Source organism: Fundulus heteroclitus, chromosome 23 (assembly GCF_011125445.2).
Source record: "Fundulus heteroclitus isolate FHET01 chromosome 23, MU-UCD_Fhet_4.1, whole genome shotgun sequence".
NCBI classification, from domain to species: Eukaryota; Metazoa; Chordata; class Actinopteri; order Cyprinodontiformes; family Fundulidae; genus Fundulus; species Fundulus heteroclitus.
The window spans coordinates 21,571,737-21,591,529 of NC_046383.1; the positions used below are offsets into that span (position 1 = coordinate 21,571,737).

Genomic DNA, 19,793 nt, shown 5'->3' on the forward strand with positions numbered 1-19,793 from the left:
ATCCCTTCACACAGAGATGCGCTTGTGGTGGGTAGCATGTTGCCTGTATGTGAAACCCCTCATCGGATCTTATCGAAAGAAGAAAAAAAGCACACTCTACATTTAATGGCACCCGTGGTAAAAATGGGAGGAGGGTTGTTTAGTGATGAATTTAGTTTTTCAGCAGCAAACACCCTAGCAAAAACATTTTAATAACAATAACAAGTTTTTTCCAATCTTTTATAAAAAGAAAGAAGACTTAATGGCAAAGCAGTAGGAGATCTATGATGCCGTGAGCCTGTTTCTTCACCAAAGTCCCTGGGAACCTTGTTGAAATGCCCCAGCTTACTTTTTTGAAAGACATGACTTTAAAAAAAAAAAAATCTGTTAACCTTCCAGGAAAAAATGTTTCCAAAAAGCCAAAAATGTGTCGTCATTGGGTCTTTCAGCGAGATAATAACCCAGTGATCCAAACTTATGGCTAAATAAACAGAAATGGTTCCCGGGACCCCCAGAATAAACCTGGCCATTACGGCCTCTAGACCTATATCAGATCTGGCGTAAGGCTGAAGAGAAGAATGCATAACAGAGGACGTATGAGTGTGGATGATCTGGATAGATTGCACAAAGAGGAATGCCAGAGGTCCTTTTCTTTATATACTCTGTTTATGTTTAATTCAGCTCTTTCTGACAGATGTACAGCTTTTTCTTCAGAATTGGGCATAAAATAATGGAGTATACCATTGCTGCTGAAAATGTCTGCCTAGGGGTGGAGAGTCATCTCTATCCAACGGCATGGACCTTCCCGTTTTCACCAGTAGCTGATATTTCAGCCTTTTCTGAGCTCTATGAACTCACTAAGCAGCAGATAATAACCAAAATATTTAGTCTAAATAAGCAAATACCCCTACCTTGACAGTGGTTGTATTGTCAAACTTGAAGGCCTTGGTCTGCCCATTCTCTAGATAAACTTTTAGGACATTAGGAAGGAAGAGAAGAGAGTTTCCCTGTTGGAGAAAAGAAGGAAGAAACAACAAACAAACAAAAAGAACATTTGTGAAATCTTTAGCTATGAATGATCAGCATTTCTATATGTTTTCAGTCTGGGAAAGATCCAGAAAAAAATGTAATTAATCAATGTGTTTTTGTCTGTCATATACAATGTTTCTACCTGAGTGTGCCCATTGACCACCACCTCCTCCGCAAAGCGCACTTTAACTGGATTACTCCTCAGACGAGCTCTCTTCTCTGCGGACATAATGGACGACTTGGGATTCTGCAACACATGAGTAGCATCACTGAGACACGCTTGTCTTGTAGGCAAGAGTGAAATAATCATGCCTGAGAGACAAAGAGAGCACATTTTGCACATTGCCGTTCAGTTTGAAAAAAATGAGGGATGACGGCTGACCCTGTCAGAAGACGCAAACTTACTGTCACATGTTTAGAAATAAGCCGCTTACGTTTGAATGAAAGACGGTGTGCTGACCCTATGTGACCGTGTTCATGCGTTTGAGTTTCTTCTTTGTACTCACCGTCATGTGCCGCAGAATGGTCACATTGATACAATCCTCCAAGTCCCTGAGTGGAAAAAAAACCAACAGACAATAACGCAGGTCCACGCACGTCTTCCTGGGTCTTGTTGAAAGTTTTCACATTTTTGCCACATTGCAACCACAGACTTTATTTTATCTGGAGGTGGAGGTGGTGGCCTAGTGATTAGAGCGGGGCGTTTGAGTCTTGGGAAGGCTAAAAAGTTCTCTGGTTCGAATCCCACGGACTGCCGCCTCTAAATAAAGATACCTATTATTTTTACTATTCATGTGACAGGCCGACACAAAGAACACACATTACTGTTAGGCGGAACAAAATTGGTGCATGGATTTTCTTTTCTTTTCAAATAAAAACCTGAAAGTGTTGCGAGCGTTTGAGTTCAGTCCCAATCTTTTGTAGAACCAAATGCCGGCGCTATCACGGCCTTGCACATCTTGAGGTTGAAATCTATGCTTCTTCTTTGCATATAAAATTTAAATTCCGTCTGACTGAATAGAGAGTGGGAATTTGTGAGTGGATGTTAGGCCTCGACTTCGACTTCAAACCAATACATATGCTTTGGACTAATCCGTCCTATTGTAGCGCTAGTTGGATGTTTAATGGCACTTTAAGTTGAACTTCATTCTCAGTTTAATATTTTTCGTACAGTCTTAATAGTTTTTTTTCCAGGATTGCCCTATTTTGCTTCATCCATCTTTTCCACGGCGTTATCCTGGACCTATCTGGTGTGTTCCTTGAGCTCCGCGACGCTGCTTGTTCTCAAACGTTCTCCAACAAACCTCTGAGGCCTTCGCAGAACTGCTGGGCTGTGTCTGCTTGTTAGGACACTTCAGAGGGGAGCTGGTGGTGCTGGCTTTTATTTATGGGTGTCAATGGAAAAAGAGGTTTGATAGGTTGAATTTTTTTCTGCTTCTTGAAGTCTGTGATTGCGACGTGACAAAATGTGGAAAAGTTCGAGGGGTGTGAAAACCTGTGCAAGGCGCTGTAGGTCTTTCACGCAAATAACAACATGAATCACACACACACACACACTCCTAGAAAGCATGACCAGAAAACAGCTCAGATGGCAAATTTAGGCATTGAATGGAGCAGCTGTTCCAGTTTGTCATAAACCTCCGAAAGGTATTCTCACCTTAAGGTGTTTTCCACCTGCTCTGCGCTCAAATCCTCCATCACTTTATCATTTATCTGCAGCACCTGGTCCCCTGGGAATAGGATCCCATCTGCAGGGCTCCCTGTGGTACACACACACACACAGACACACACACACACACAAGGCTGAGCATAAAGCCTGGCTGCACATGCAGAAACACGCATGCTAACCACACACAGCAGAATGGCGCTCACGCTCATTGAACACGGCTGACTCAACAGTGCTGGGCTGAGCTCTCCAGGACGTGAGGGGGTTACAGCTATTCTGGGTTTCTTCCAGTCCGCCTATGCTCTGCCTACTCTAGTTATTTATACTCGTTTTGTCTTCAGGCACAGAGAGGCACAGCAGTTTCATCTCGCTCGGTAGCAAACGACAGTCGCTGGCAAACCTACAGAACGTGCGTTTGCGAACACGGAGGCGCGTGGTTTCACAAAGCCCCGTCTGGGCGCCCGTTTTTTTTACCCGCTAAAGGAATGCTGTAAGCTTTCACTCAAACGTCCAATCTCCTGATCTTTTTGTTTCCCTCTTCTTTGTTTTTGTTTTTATGCTAATCTTCCTCATCCTTTGCTTCGCTTCGGACTCCTCCCATCTTAAAGGTGATACCTATCTATCTCCTCTGTCTTCCTTCACAGTTTCATCTCTCTCTGTGTTTTGCACCTAATCCCTTCAATGCTGACAAATCCCCCCCCCCCCTTTCTTGTTAGACGTCATCCACGGTTATCATCTCCCTTCTCACCATCTTTTTTTGGCATCAGATAGCAATTACAGCGATGAGGGCAGGGTGGGACTCTCCTCAGGGCTTTTTATTAGCTTTTATTTACAATCTTGACTTTAAAGCGCTGGATCAGCATCCCCCCCCCCCCATCTAACCCACCCCTGATACCTCCTGATCAGAAAGGTTCAAACGAAAAGTGAATTTAGGAAGGATGAGCAGGTGGCTCTGCTGTTTCCGTGGCCCGCTCTGGCACAGCGCCGTACGCGATGGGCGGAGGCCAGGAGAGGCTCAGCGTGCGCACGCCTGTGACAGAAATGCGTGACTTGCTGCAGGCAGAACACAGTTGCATAAAGCAGGTGGCCATTAAGGAGTACCTGGGGCAACATCCCTGACCAGCAGGGGCGCGTCCGTGGTGAGAGCGAAGCCATGTCCGGTACTGCGGTCCAGCACGGGGTCTCTGGTGATCTGTAGAGTCAGTTTGGCCTGGAAGCTCTGACTGGACAGACTGTTGGAGCGCTGCGACCTGCCATCGCCCAGCAGACGCTCCCTAAGGGGGTTAGAAAGGGGGCGACAGGTCATCCGACTGAGGGTGGCAAGTCTCATCAAGAGAAATCAAAAACAAATCATTTTTTTAATTATGTGCACATTTTCTTTTATATATATACATATATACATATTACACAAAATGTACTATTTGCATCATCTTCTCGCTTAACAGCACTTTGCGGTTTAGGAGTTTAGGGATCAACCATTTCACTTAATATAGTTTCAAAATAAATGTTTTTTTTTTAATTCTCGCCTAAAAGTAACATTTTGGCGTTACAACCACTAAAGAATTCATTTTCAACCCATATTAATTTCCATCTGTCCATTTGTCCAAAAGCAATGTATTCAGAATGTGAGTTAAAAATATATCACTATGTTTCTTTTACCTTTACAAATCTAGACAGACTAGAATCTAGACAGAGATAGAATGACACAGAGACAACTGGATGGATATTGTTATCATGTAATGTTATGTGTTCCAGGAAACTAACGTTAAATCTCCTTCTGAAAACACCGTCCACTTCTCAACGAACCCTTAGGCTTGTGTTATACATACATTATAAATATCATTAGTTTGTGTGGTTCCTTAAACTAGAAAGGTTAGCTCTTTTTTATAAAATGTTGACAATACTTCTGAAAGTGTGCACTCTGATTAAAATTATTTAAGTACTATTGACTAAATCCCTGTTATTTCTACAAAAATAAATACATTTTTGTAGAAACTGGTCTACCAAACTCTTATTATATATATTTGATGCATATTATTTCTCTGTTTTGTTATCCAGATAAATGACAAAACTGAGTTTTTTCTTTTAAATTTCCTGAATAGCAGCAGGATGAGCCTCAAAGACTTTTTATTTAGCGCTAATCAGGATTCCTTCAGTACAAATTGTTGAAAGCTGCTTGAGCCTCGGATCGGGTGGATACGTTTTCTGGGAGCTCTCGTTTTAAACTGGATGCCAGCAGTATCTTCCAAAATAACTCAGCTAAACATGTGAAGGAAGATCCTATTGGTTACTTTTTTTAGAAGATCAGTAACGTCAGAACATCTAATAGAAGACAAGTCTTCAGGAAACAAAAAAAAAGGTGGAGAGAAAATACAGGGAAATCGTAGAAAAACAACTTGTTTTGCCGTATGTTTAATGGCACAGTTTGGGGATTTCATCATGAACTGCAGATGCTAGCAGCAAAAAAAAAAAAGGCGGTACTCTGTAGGTGAAAATTCTCAGTCATCCAGGTCATGATCAGTCCAAAAAAGGTTAAAAAATGAAACAACTGGACTTCTATTCTGAATCTGAAGACGTTTCGCTTCCCATCCGTCAATTTGAATTGAGAAAGCTGCCTGGATGGGAAGCGAAACGTCTTCAGATTCAGTCCAGTTGTTTTATTTCATAACCGTTTTTGGAGTGCTACTCTGTACAAAAAAGCATTTAATAGGGACAACGGGCATGCCTTCAGGTAAACAGGAACATCGCTCGGGGCGGTTTAGTATTGCTGAGCAACACAAACATAAAAGCAACATTTTCTCATCCAGAAAAGCAAGTCTTGCTTTTTCTCTTTTGCCAAAAATGTCTCCAGACCACATTCTAGAGGTGTTACGGCAGAACGACTCCACACACAAAGACTGTCAACAATGCGCTGCCCTGTAATCCGAAACTTTGATGACATAAAGGCTTGAGCCAACAACGAGGAGAAAACCACCAAATAAGTACTTTAATAGTCAGGGAGAAGAAATTGAACGCTCAAGGGAGAAAACTATTCAATAGTATAATGTCTTTGTTATACTTTAAAACAAATCATTTGAGCTGTTTTTTTTATCCTACGTTAAAATTTGATACAGTCCCTTCAGCAGAATGACACCTTCATTAAAATCTAACGTCTCCTCCTCTCCACCGGGGTTTCCTGACCGATCGGTCACAACACGACGAGGCTCTTCCCAGGACCGGCTTCCTCCTTCTCTGAGAATAGGAAACCGCTCAGCTGACTTGCAAGAGGATGACGGGTTTCTGAGTGCATACTTGTGGTTCGCTGCGGGGTGTGTGTGAGAGGGACAGTCAGAGGTGAAATATGTACTCGGCTGTGTGGTATGCGTCGGGTGTGGGGAGGACATCTACGCTCCGCTTATGGCAGCTTGAGAAAATGTTCATTCGGTTTTATATTTTGCTCCTGGGTGATTCGCGAGGACGTCCACTCCTGAGAAGATTGTCCGTTGTTTCGGATGTTTTATAATGTTCTTCCTCACTGTGGAATCCTGGCTTTTAAAGTGTTTGGAAAGGGTCTTATAATTTGTTATTAAAGGCCATCACCGTTGTGTCCTACATGGCATTCAGTCAAAACACAGACCCTTAAACGGCAAAAACTCCAGATCTTATAGAAGTTGATTTAAGTGTGTTTGATTAGCTTTCCTTTCCCCTCTAAAATCCTCTAAAACTATAAATAAATGTTTTATTTAACTTTTTTTTCCTGGTGAATATTCTGCTACTTTTTCCCTTTTCTTTCATTTTTTTATTTCATTTTCTGGGATTGGCCATTTTAAGCTCCCCGTATTCTTTGAATACATCAAACATTTTCTTTGAAAACAACCATGATGTGTTGGTATGTGTTCCCGAGTTATTTCCATTTCTCCTGTAATTTTCTAGAAATGTTCTCAACTTTAGATTTTTTTTTTTTTTTTTTTTTTTTTTTTACACTCATCTCATCTTATACCTGCTCAGAGACTCCCGAGTGCGTCGTATGATTGTTCCCACCACCTGCTGCACCCGATTGGTCCTCCGAGCCGGAGACCTGCTCCTACATCGCTCGTTCTCCTCCATTTATCTGAAACGGAAAAAGAAAAAAAGGGAGACTGAGATGCTTGAGAGCTGCCAACGTGACCGCAAACAAGCGAAGCACAAGCGGGAGGAGGATGAAAGCATCTGGAAGGAGCGAATAATTTGGAAACCACTCTGGGGTTTTGTTCTGTCTGTTTTTGGATTGAGTAATCAGTGCCTGGATGGCGCTCCGGTTACATTTCCATTCCCGTGCTTTTATATGCAGCACATGTTGCCTGGCTTGAACGCGATGAATAAACAGATTTGTGAACGGAACGAAGGGGAAGAAAAGCTTGGATGGGGGGAACTGGGTGGAGCAACAGCAACTCAACCATCAAACAATAGCAGGATTTACATTTAAAAAAAAATGTTTCAACAAACATGGCCTGCTCTGCATGTCTGCTCCAGCTCGGCAGCTGGGCATTTTTCTGCTTAGCTGGTCCTTTGAAGTGGGGAGCGCTGGTGACATAGTGAATGATGCGGGGGCTCGGTTTGGCCCTCAGGGAGGCAGAGCTGGTCAGCGCTGAGTTCAGTCTAAAAGTCAACTCTTTCTCTTTGCTCAACTACTTTTTTCTCCTGTCAGCAAGTCGATACAAAGCAACAGAGAAGGCAGATAACACTGATACACACTTTTGTTTTCTTTAAAAGTGTGTTCTAAAAAGAGCAAGTCACACAACGCTCTGCGATAGAAAGCCAACGTTTCAGAGCTGCTGGATCTGGTTTAAAGTGGCAGATATTTCCGCACCTTGACGTTTCCAACGTTTTGCCACAATGAAACCACTGACTTCACTGCAAAAACTGATCTAAAAATAAGTAAAATGTTCCTAAAGTTAGTGTATTTATCCTTGGTTTAGGCAGGTAAATAAGATCATCTGCCAATGGAGTGAGTATTTTGACCCCTAAAATAAGATAATTAGACATCCTGCACTTGAAATAAGATGATGGAGATGAAGTGTTCCTATTTTAGGTGCAAAAATCTTATTCCATTGGAAAATCATCTTATTTACCTGCTCAAATCAAGGACAAATACACTAACTTTAAGAACATTTTACTTATTTCTAGTTCCGTTTTTGCAGTGTTCAGTGGATTTTACATCACACACCAACACAGAGTATGACGTGTTTTGTAGAGTGTAAGGAAAAGATTACATGGTTTCTAACATTTTTTGCAAATAAAAATCTGAAAGGTCTTGCGCGAATTTATCCCTATTCCCCGAAACAGTCAATTGCCTTCAGTCATCACCTATAGCGTAAATAGAGTTAACTTGTATCTGTAATTCAATCTCTTTATAAATCCAGTTTGTTAAAGAACAACAGACAGCATCGTGGAGACCAAGAAATCCACCCAGCAGATCAGGAAGAAAGTTATTAAAGGCTTAGTTAGAAAACGAAATCCAAAGCTTTATAAATACATAGTATGACTTCTGGTCATCCTATCCATTTGAAAAGGATAGCACAGATAAGAGAGCATCAATCAGAGGAGTAGATGAAGAGGTCATTAGTAACTCTGGAGGAGTTGCAGAAATACAGAGCTCAGGTGGGAGAATCCGCGCTCCACAAATCAGGCCTTTGTGGAATGGGAAAAAAAAGTTATTGTTACAATTTAAATTCAATTCAATTCTAATATACTTTATTGATCCCAATGGGAAATTAAATTATCATTCATAGTTTGCCATAAACCATGTAGGGGACACAGAGGGAGCAAATGAAAGATGTTGGGCGCAGCGATAGTGTAAACAGCCCATGAGCAAAGGCCTTAGTCCGCTATGCGACCATCCTGGGTTCAACTCCTGACCCCTTTTCTGCGTGTCTTCCGCCTCTCTCTCAACCCTGTTTCCTCTGAGTCTACTTACAAATAAAGGCCACACGCAAAAAAAAAAAAAAAAAAAAAAGACATTGCTTGGATCAGAGGAGACAAAGATTGAACTTCATGGCCAACAGGCTTAACACATTATCCCCAGCGTGAAAGCTTGTGGAGGCTACGTCTTTCTGTAGGGGCGCTTTTCCTGAGGAGGGACGGAAACACTTGTCAGAGTTACTGGGAAGCTGGTTGGAGCTTATTGAAGGTCAATCCTGGAGGAAAATCTGTCACAGGCTACAAAACACGTGACCCTCATACAGCCAGAGCTGCTGGGATGCAGTTTAGAGCAAATTACATTTATGTGTTAGAACGGCCCAGTCAAAGTCCAGATAAGGATCAGTGGCCTAGCGTTAACATCCAATTAGAGTGAGCTTGAGCTAGATTGCAAATACATATTAACAATGTTTTCAGTTTTTAAAATACAAACCCCAGAAGGCTTGCAGCAAGTGAAAGGTGACATGCTCCACACTTTTCAGATATTTATTTGTAAAGCTTTATTAAAACGATGCATCCTTTTTTTTCTTTTCCTTTTCAAGTTATACATTACTTTTATACATTAGTTATACATTTATTACTGAAGTTATGCATTACTGATATGTTGGTTTATCAGATAAAATCCCAACAAAATAAACTGAAGATTGCAGTTCACCGTAACACAATTTGAAATCAGTTCAAGAGGGCGGTGTTTAGAGTAATACTACATGGTTTTGTAGCATAATATATACATATGTTTATTTTCTTTAAATCTGTTCTGATGCCTTCTCGGCCCTCTTTAAACCAGCAACATGGAATAACTCCAGAATCTTTGGCCAGGAGGGCGACAGAATCTCATCCCGGAGCCGATCAATGCGGCTAACGATGATGGATGCGCTCCTGACGATCCACACGGAAACCCGGCCAAGAGGTTCTGCTCAGCTTTCAGAAATGGCGGGCCAACTTGTGCAAGCCAAGAGTTTTTGTTCAGGTCTGGAAAGACGTGCAACAACGTTCTGGCGGTCTGCCACTCTTGTTCACAGCATTTTAAAACATGCCTTTTTTTTTTTTTTTCAATAAAACGAGAAAAAGCTGGAGGCATTTCCGTGCATTTACCCTCCTGTGCTTTGGTATGGAAGGAAAGAGTGTGCACCGCAGAGCAGTCAATAGCTGACGCAAAGGCGTGCTGCTGTGAGCCCGACACAGCAGGGTTTAAGCTCATCTGGCCTGTTGGAGGCCAACGCTGACTAACTTTCCTCTCCGTGTTAGCAGCAGTAGTAGTCCTGTCCTGTCCTATAAGAGGATTAAGCACCCTGGTAGGGCACGGGCTGGTCAGGGTGTCACTTTAGCACCTCCTGCTTATCCGGATTGAGGCAGACTGACGTGGAGGAGGAGGAGGAGGAGGACTGAGTCAGACTGGAAGGCAGACAGATGCCCATGTGGAGCCGAGTGTAATTACCGACACTTGTGCCTTTTTTAATCAGGCAAGAGACGCAAAATGACGGCATCTGCTGAACACACAGCTGATCACAGAACACGCTCTGGCTTCTAATGAAGACTTACAGATGTTATGTAAATGCATCTAAAAATTTAAAGGTAAATGAGCCTGCACAAGGACTCCACTTGAACTTCTCCATATTTTGACAAGTTAAAACCACAAAGTTCAGTGTATTGAACTTACCGACAGAAAATTGCCCGTAACCCTAAAGTAGAAGTTTTTGTCCCCCACATGTATAAATCTGAAAAGTGTGGAGGGCATTTATTGAACTCCTCTGCCACATTTTGTACAGCAGAATCACACTTTGCTGCGATTAAAGCTTCACGTCTCTACCAGAGACTAACGTATTTGCAAACTTGCTGAAGCTTAGTGAGACTGAATGTCATTCCACAGGTCTGACTGTACCATTCTAACACATGGGTATCTGATATTGATCTATTTTTCTGTGGCTCTGGATGTGTTTTGGGTTTTTGTCCTGTTGGACAGTGAGCTTCCAACCAGTCTTAAGTGTTTTGCAGCCTCTAAGGATATTTCTTCAAGGACTGCCCTGCACTTAGCTCCATCATCAGCTCTGACCAGCTTCCACGTCTCTGCCGAAGTAAATGCATCCCCACAGCATGATGCTGCCGCCACCATGTTTCAGCGTGAAGTGTTAGTTTTCTGCATAGCACAGGGTCTTGCATGTAGGCAGGAAGGTTAAGTTTTTGCTTCCGTTTGACCAGAGCACGTTACTTTATCGTGTTACTAGGCTTTCTACTTGCCACTCTTCTTTACAGGCCAGGTTTGTGGGGTCTACGCCTAATTGTTGTCCAGTCCATAGATTTCTCTGTGCAGTTCCTTCAGAGGTACCATTGATCTCTCGGATGCTTCCCTCATTAATGCTCTCCTTGCCTGACCTGCTTGTTTCGTTACATTTGCAGGTGACCCTTTTCTTTTTTGAACTGAACAATGCTCCATGACATGTACAAAGTTTTTAGTATTGTTTAATAGCCTAACTCTGCTTTAGACTCCTCCACAGCTTTAAGGTGTAGTCCTTGGTCTTCATAATGACGTCTGTTCACAATCTGTATCCAACAAACCTCTGAGGCCTTCACAGAACTTTTGGGTTTATACTCAGATTAAATTACTCACAGATGGACTCTATTTACTAACTATGTGACATCATAGGGCATTTTTCTAAATGGGATTTTATTTGGGCTATCAGAGTAAACTGGGGGGAAAACAGCAGGTGTATTGCCACAATAGCACTCGATGAACACAAATGCACAACAGACCTTTTTCATTTTCTTTAAAGAATTTGTAGATCTCTTACTTTGCATGTATGTACCAATTTGTGTTTGTCTATCATATTGGATCTCCATGAAGAAAAGTTGTGAAAAGGTTCAAGGAGGTTGAAGATTTTTTTTTTAAAGGCACAGCACAGATTTGCAGGGTTTTTTTGTCTTTTAAGTACAACAACCATCGTTGAGTCAGACTGTAATTTGTTCTGCTGTGCTCCTCCTTCTGTCTTTCATTTTCTCCTTTCTGCTCTCTAACCTTCTCCGTCCTTGCAGAGTCAGGTAGTCGTCTCCGATGTCAGTCTCTGTGGAGCAGCAGCAGCGGCCGGCCGGCCTTTCTAACATGCATGCTCCTCAGCAGTGGCTCCACTGCTTTTGTTCTCGGCAGCTACCAGCTTTACCAAAGCGGCTCTTTGGCAGGTGCAGTAAAAAGAAATGCATGCTGAGCCAGCATTTCTAGCTCTATGGCCTTAAAATTAATTGTGATCAATTACAAGGATAATCTGAAGGCTATGAAACGAGGTCTGGGAGTATCTAATCACAGACGTTCTCTCAGAAGCACCATGGTGTGTCCACACGTTTCACCAAACAGCTTGATGATTCACAATCTACCCAGAAAAAATAGCGAAAGCATCACTCACTGAGATGTAGCTTGCCTCTTCAGGACTCCAAAACATGCACGTCCCCTTGTCCTTCGAGACATCAGCTCTGTGACCCCTCCAGGATTGGCTAAAAAACGGTGGATAGGGGTCCTTGCGATCATTGGGGCCCAGCGTTAATCTGGCGCCGCCACCTGTGCAGAGCGAAACAAGGCTGTCAGGGAAACCTGTCAAAATCTATAAACGGAGTGCATGTCCGCGCTTATATTTGGAACCAGACAAGCTGTATCTGAGTTCAGCTTCAACCCCTGTTCATAAAGCAGGAATGCTGCACTCCAGTTGTTGATGTTTTCAATGTTGAAATGTAAGTATGTCAAGCCAAAGCAGATGTGAGCCCGAACAGCTATGTGGCTGTGGTTTTCCAGGAGGCCCCTCCTCCAAGTCCCAAAGGCTTCACTTGCTCGTTCTCTCTCTCTCTCCTACGCCCTCCTCTCTGGCTTCCTTTTCGCATGGCGCTGTGGAGACGAGGGGGCTCCGTCTTCCAAAGGACTGGATGCTTCAATTAAATTTTCATACAGCCTAGTTAAAGCTAACAGTTTTTCACCGGGAGATCTCTAATAGAAAAACAAAAAAGATACAGTGGAAAAAAAAAGAAAAGAAAAAAGACCTTGGCTAAGTGTGAAAGAGGACAAATCTTTCATATGAGTATCAGAGCAGATACGGCCGCAACCTAAGCCAACCTCTTGTTTTGGAGAGGAGGAACATTTCTGGGGGAATGCTTTGCAGCCAAATTAGAACAAATGTGAGGGAAACGTTTGATTTTGTGCATGAATGCTGATCTGTGAGGTACGCTTTCTGCGCCGAAGAGGGAACGAATCAAGAAAATGACAGCATCATCCGTGTAGCTCTTCAATCAGGCCCACACGCAGCCCCCTCCGCCGGGCCCTGCGTGTCCCACTAGAAAAGCCGATGCAGGACCGAGGCGCACAGAGAGCTTGAGCGCATGAATAATGCATGGGCCTAATGCAGCTAGCTCAGCCCCCGGCCGGAGAGGTGGAGACTGTGGAGAGGGCTGAGGAAAGGGGCCGGGGCTCAGAGAAGGAGAATTAGTCAGGGAATCTAAAGAGAGAAAAAGGGCAGGATATTGACCGAGAAAGCAAAAAAAAAAAGGGGGGGGGGATTTTAAAGAGGGTGAAAAGGGCAAAGAATTGAGCGAGAGAGAGAGAGAGAGAGAGAGAGAGAGAGAAGCTGCAGGAGATTGTGGGGGAAGAAACAAAAGTTTCTGCTGTGGGAGGCATCGCTGAAGGGAAGACTGCTCCGACATCTGCGAACAAGCAGAGCCTGTCAGCAGAAACTACTAAATCAACAGCTGGTCAGTAAATAAACATGAAAAGCTGCAGCTCAAACACTGCCGCTCTCTTCCTCTGAACTCGAAGAAAAAAGAAAGACATTATTTATTTTCTTCTTCTGTTTTCCACTGAAGAGATGGCGCTCTTGAATTTCAAACCTGACAGCCATATCTGTGGATCTAAAAAGCGGGCGAGGAGTCTGCTCCGTCTCTGAATCGACAGAGAATCTTAATGCCGTCCTCTATTGTCACGACTTGAAGTCCCCAGGCTCTCGCCACTCGTAAAATCTCAACATCAGACTCCTTCAGCCGCTCTCCCTGTAACTTCACAGGAAGGGGGAAAAACTGTTACTGCCCCCTGTTTCTATGTTCGTGCCTCAATTCTTCGTTTGAGACAACCAACCCCCCCCGCCTGCTCTTACTGCTCGTTTTCCTACACAATGTGTCTCTGTCTTTGGCAGGACAGTCTGTGATTCAGCCCCCGGTATGAGCACACATGCACCTCATAGAAGTAACCCCACTCTCTCCTCGGGGGATTCAGACGTGATATTGGATGTGCAGTTTCTGTGGAGCCAGGCGAACACAAAACCGTTCTCAGCCCAATTAGTGCTGCTGGGTCGTTCTGGGCCAGAAAAAAACCTGCAAGGACATGGTCTTTGGAAGTGAAATTAAGGCATTAATGTTAGAAAGCGGCTGTAAAACAAAAGCCTCAGCCAACCTCCATAACAGGCAGGATGAACTTGACTAAAAGCAACCAGATTTACAAAAACACACTTAATTGGCAGCACAAACATCCTTGAGCGACGGCTCGTTTCTTTAGATTATGCACTTCAGAAAATGTATTCTTTTATGTTCAATAACAGTTTTTATCTCCGTTTTTGGTCTAATTTTCAGATTTTTGTGTTTAGTTGTAGTTGTTTACAAAAGCACTTTTTATAGATTACTCATAAAACTCCCAAATACATAAACTAAACTCAAGAAATGAGCCAGGGTTGGATTCACATAAAATAATAACTTAATACGGTCCAATTTTCTACTAGCAGCCTGCCAACAACACTCATAAATTATCATGTTCTCAGTAGAATCTATAAGAAGTGCTCTTAAATGATGACGACGATGGCGATGATGATGATGATGATGATGATGATAATGATGATGATGATGCTGATGATGCTGATGATGCTGATGATGAGAGTTTCTTCCAAACAAATCATTTTGCCATTGTTACAATTACAAATAAATGTTAACGTCAGGCTAAGAAGTAAATACAACAGGCAGTATTTGTATGATGAGCTCCCTTATTAAAAGAAAGGAGCTTTTCAAAACATGCTGGTTCTACACAAGGTTAATAATATTGCCCCTTGTTTAATCGGGGATTAACTGGAATTGGCAAGTTTTGCTTACTTTGGAAAGCTGAGCTCGGTTTCACTTGATTGTCGTTGGGTTTTAAAGCCAAATTCCAATACTTAAGGTCAGTGTTCATGATTCAACGATAAGAAAGAGACTGGCTAAGAATGGCATCCATGGGAGAGTATTAAGGAAAAACCATTGTGGAAAAAAAATGCTTTTGCCCCAAAACATCTTTGTGGTCCCCAAGATATTTGGAAAATGTCATGTGAACTGATGAGACAAAAGTGAAGGAGGAAAAGTCTTGGTATTGGGCTGCTAAACTCCAGGAACTTGAAGTTTTACAATAACAGTTAAAGCCATAAATCTGGCTCCCAATCAAAAAAGTCCTGAATAAGAATGTCCAGCCATCAGATTTTGACGTGGAGCTCTAGCAAACTTGGATCATGTAATAGGAGAATGAACCAAAGCACATCTGCAAGTCCACCTTGCAGATGTGCAAAACAAAATGAAAGTTCTGGATTGGCCAACCCAAAGCTTGGAGTTAAATTCATCCGGGATACTTGGGTAGGAATTTAAACACTGCATTCACGCTTTATCAACCTTGTGGGAGTTTGTATCTAGCACAGGGACGTTTCACACTCACTTTGGCAAAGGAAGATTTAGAAAGTTTATATTTTCCAGTCTGTTGTAGGGAAATGTGGATATATGACTCTTCTGATTCAACGGAGTCAACGGACCCAAACAGGGATCTGAACAAAACGTCAGTGAAAATAAGATGTAGTACACAGTCTTTGGAAAAAACACCATTAATATAAATTATACTGTATGTGAGATGTACATTTTACGACTGTACATGACAATGTACCTATACAGGCATGACTTTTTTTTCTTACAGGTAAGGAAATAGACGTAGGAGGAGATAAAATACCACCACTTTGATACAAATACGGGAAAATGTGGCAAAAAGATTAATTGATCTGGAAACATCAGGTGATATTAGGGGAAAATAAGCAAAGACAGTAGCCAACAAGTAAACCCCCCTAAAGGAAACTTTCTGATTGGTCGGTTTAACTTTAAAACAAAATTGAGGAAGACTGTGAACCTGTGACACAAACCTTAAAGACAGTAAGGGTTATTCAAGACTTATACACATTATTCAAGGATGTGGAACACTGCATGGTATTGACTTTTACACAAATCCTTGTGTTTGCATGTTTGAGAGGACACCCCAGTATAATCCATTCCTCACCTCCTTTAACTCTAACATGAAAATAAAATCCTGGCCCTCAAAACCTAATTTAGACTTGTGGGGTTTCTCTTTTTTAAAGTCCCCACCAACCTGAAAGACCCCCCCGCCGGTGGCGTGAAATGTAGTCTCCGGGTCACCGTAAACAAGTGCATGCATAAACTCTTTCCCTGGTGGACACGCAACACACCGGACACAGCTGCGCCGCAGGAGACTCGGGGCTGTAGCAGCAGGGGTGGGTTCAGCAATTCGGCTTTTCATTTAAGCTCACAGTCGTTGCCAATAAAGTTGGACGCAGACTTCTGGGAACACCGAGTCCAAAAGCAGCGCGCTTGGCCGAAAATATGTGTGAACGCGCGCACCGCTTGAGGTGACTTGGGGGATTTGAATTTATTTGAAGCAGCTGAACTGTTTCAAATTTCATAAGTGCAACAACAAGAAGGGAGCACAGAAAATGACTCAGAGAGGAAGGAGGAACTCACGTTTTCTGCTTTTTTTTTTGTTCGAGGCTTGTTACTGTAAGTGGGGTAAACGTGCAGAATGAGCTGCAGAACCAAAAAGAAGTGCAAGCATTTTTAGGTTTTTTTGCAAGACATGGAATAAATGGCAGTGAAATTACAAAAAAAATGGTTATATGCAGTGGATGCTTTGCCGTTGTTGTATTTTTACAACCTCTCTAGTAGTTGTCCTTGATAGTTGTTTAGAATGACAGACTCAAAGCTGAAGGGGAGTTCTCCAATAATTTCTGGCAGTTTCCATTGGCTCTTGAGCATGGATTCATCCAGAATTATTAAGGTTTATTCATATTAGTAACCCTGCACAAGACGTGCAACAAAGGACTGAGGTAGAAAAGTGAAACTCCGCATCATTGGGAACCCACCATCCCTATGGCGAACGATGGTGGTGGTAGCGAAATGCTTTGAGAATGATTTTCCACAGCAGGGACCATGAGACTGATTGGGGTTGATGGCGGGAGTGGATGGAGCTAAAAACAAAGGCATGCCACACTTCTAAGAGTTTGGTTTGAGATAAACTTTAACAACGAGGTATAATTTTCCCTCCACGTAACAATTATGCGCTAATTGTCAAGGTCTTGGTCAAATCTATTTATATAGTGCATTTCCAACAGCTCTAGCTGCACAAAGTGCTTTATTAGCAAAACAGCTCAGTGTTAAAATAGTGTCAGATTAAAAAATTGAATGTTAAGAGGCAGTCTATTCCAGAGTCTAGGAGCTGCCACTGCAAAGGTTCTGTCGCCTCGAGAAATAAACGTAGACCCGGGAACAGGCAGCATTAATAGAGCCGTAGACCTCATAGTTCTTTACGGATCAGGAATAAAGAGCCGCTCGGAAAGGTAAACGGAGGCATGACCGTTTAGACATTTAAAAATGAAAAGTAAAGTTTTAAATTGGACCCTATAGGAGACAGGAAGCCAGTGACGGGAAACCAAAACTGGGGTAATATGCTCATTTCATTCTGTACCAGTCAGCAAACAGGCCGCAGCATTTTGTACTGACTGGAGACGGTGAGCAGAGGACTGGGCCAAGCCAAAGCAAAGGGAGTTTCAGTAATCCGGCCTGTAGTTGACAAACAAGTGAATGACATGCTCAAACCCATCAGCTTGAAGGTATGGCTTTACCTCAGCATGCTGTCTGAGATGAAAAAAAGCTAGACTGGACCACTGCACTCACCCGCCTCCGCTGTTTCAGCGAAGCATCAAGAAAGAGCACCAAGGTTTTTGACATTGTCCTTTAAATAGAATGATAGGGGGCACAGAGCACTGTCTGCTGAAGAGTTCCCAAATTATGTGGCTCTGTGACATGAAATCCTAATAAACTATATTTAAATTTGTGGTTATAACATGATGAAATGTGGTAAATGCCATTGCAAGGCACTCCGTATTCTTTTTGACCAGGAAATACCTTGGTATCCCCCAGAATGAGACGGGAAGTGTTGCTGTGAAGAGGAATGTCTTGGTTTCCCTCATGGACCTTTTAGCCTGTGATCCGATTTTGGATAAGTGAATGACAATCAATGGATGAATGGATGAATGGATGGACGGACGGACTGAACGATAGAAGACTGTGTTTTGGGTGAAATTAAAAGGTCCTGAGTGAATTTACTTCTAACTTGAGCTAAAGCTGCTGTTTTATAGTTTAGTTGCTTTTATGTGATTTTAGAGTCGCCTCTGAAGCCCGGTTAGATACTCCTGAAGTCAAATTATTGATCAGTCCAAACCACCATAAAATGTGATATGTGACAGTCACGGGTTAGTAGGATGACTTTGGTCCTACTGTGGCTTTTCTTTTTACCTCAGTTGCTGCTTGAAATGGTCATAACATGAATAATCTTTATCGCAATAAAGCATTGTGCCGTTTCCAGAGGCCTATATCTTATTAACTCACACAAAGATATCCTAAACATTACTATCTGTGAAAAGCTTTATTTATTTTATTATCCCTTTTTTTTTTTGTCTACATTGATGAATAGATTGCTACTGTTTATTGTGTTCTGCTGCTTATTTCCCTCTCCATTGTCTTCCAGACATAATCACATCTGTTCCTCTCTGTCTGGTCCGTCAGCTCGCTCCATTAGAGTGATGAAGACGGGGAGCTCGCCGTAACGCCGGCTTGTTTCATTTCACCTCTTCATCGGGGGGACCTGGCAAGACTTGTGCCTCCCCTGCGAACTGTGAAATAACGCGTCGTTTAATGCGATGCATATCATTTACACATCTTTGTAGGCCGTTCTGGGTGTCTGCAGGAGATGCGTGCAGACAGGCCCACACTGAGAGGAAGATCTTGATGTCTGAGGAACGCCTTTGGATGCTGCAGTCTTGAGCGTCTGCCTTACTTGTTACAGACAATTTCCGTCAAGTTTGGGGTCCTTTAAAAAAAACTAAACGACAGGGCTTATATTTAGGGAAATAAAATGTGAGAGCCATTGACTTTGCAGAGGCAGCTTAAGCTCTCAAACTGGAGGTATTTTTTAATTTAGACCATAGATTGGAGACATGCGCTCTAGAGGTAAAGTGGAATTTATCGCCTGCAAAACAAATGGTTCTCTAAAGGCAACACAAACGCAGAAAACCATGCTTTTATTACTTTATCCTGTTGGATTATTGCAATAATTCTTCGTCTGTTGTTTCCTGAAAGATAACTATGTCACATTAACAGCTGCTTAAAAAAAATCAGCTGCAAAAATAGTAACGGCAACCAAAAAGAAGAGCGCACATGATAACCTGATTATCCCTGATAAGCTCTTAATGGCCTTAGTCAATCTTATTTATCAAAGATGTTTTTGTCGTACGAGCCCTCCGGGAGATTCAAGTCTTCTGGTAACAGAATTTACCGTTCCACTCCCTGAAGAATGAATAAACCAGGTTTATTATTTATCTGCTATTAAATTACTTCTTAGCTTTTGTTTTTTAATCTAAGAAAAATCGGAATTGAAATTACGCCTAGATTTATGCATATTCTTATATTCGGGCAACTTTTTTTTTCTCGCCGTAACTACCATAATCGTAGCTTTTTAGCTATGTTTGCTTATGCACTCGTCTTTATTTTTACAATATTGTTATCCACATATTACATTAGTGATCCTTTTTTTTATCAGATGGCACCAATGTTTCTTTTATTAATGTTAGACTTATATTCATTATATACAAGTGCAGCTCAATAAAACTAGACTATGATCAAAACAGCTATTCCTTGCACTAAATATGTGTAAAGCCAGCTTCTTTAGCAATGGCTTTTCATGCCTTACAACCCTTGTGGAGGGTGTTACTGACTATCTGGTGGATAAATGTCAAGTCAGCAGTCTTTCTCATGATTGTAGCCACCGCAGCATAATGTTTCTGTATGAAAAATCATTAGAAGTATTATT

At 42.2% G+C, this 19,793-nt stretch overlaps 1 protein-coding gene across 1 annotated transcript in view; it reads right to left on the bottom strand.

Moving 5' to 3' along the window:
- Nucleotides 1–19,793, bottom strand: part of frmpd1b (FERM and PDZ domain containing 1b) — a 36,307-nt gene that overhangs the window by 14,269 nt on the left and 2,245 nt on the right. Inside the window, 6 exon segments of the mRNA XM_012882155.3 lie at nt 891–986; nt 1,151–1,255; nt 1,515–1,560; nt 2,666–2,768; nt 3,776–3,948; nt 6,654–6,764. Of these exon segments, the coding sequence (XP_012737609.2) occupies nt 891–986; nt 1,151–1,255; nt 1,515–1,560; nt 2,666–2,768; nt 3,776–3,948; nt 6,654–6,760 (630 nt within the window). The 5' untranslated portion in view covers nt 6,761–6,764.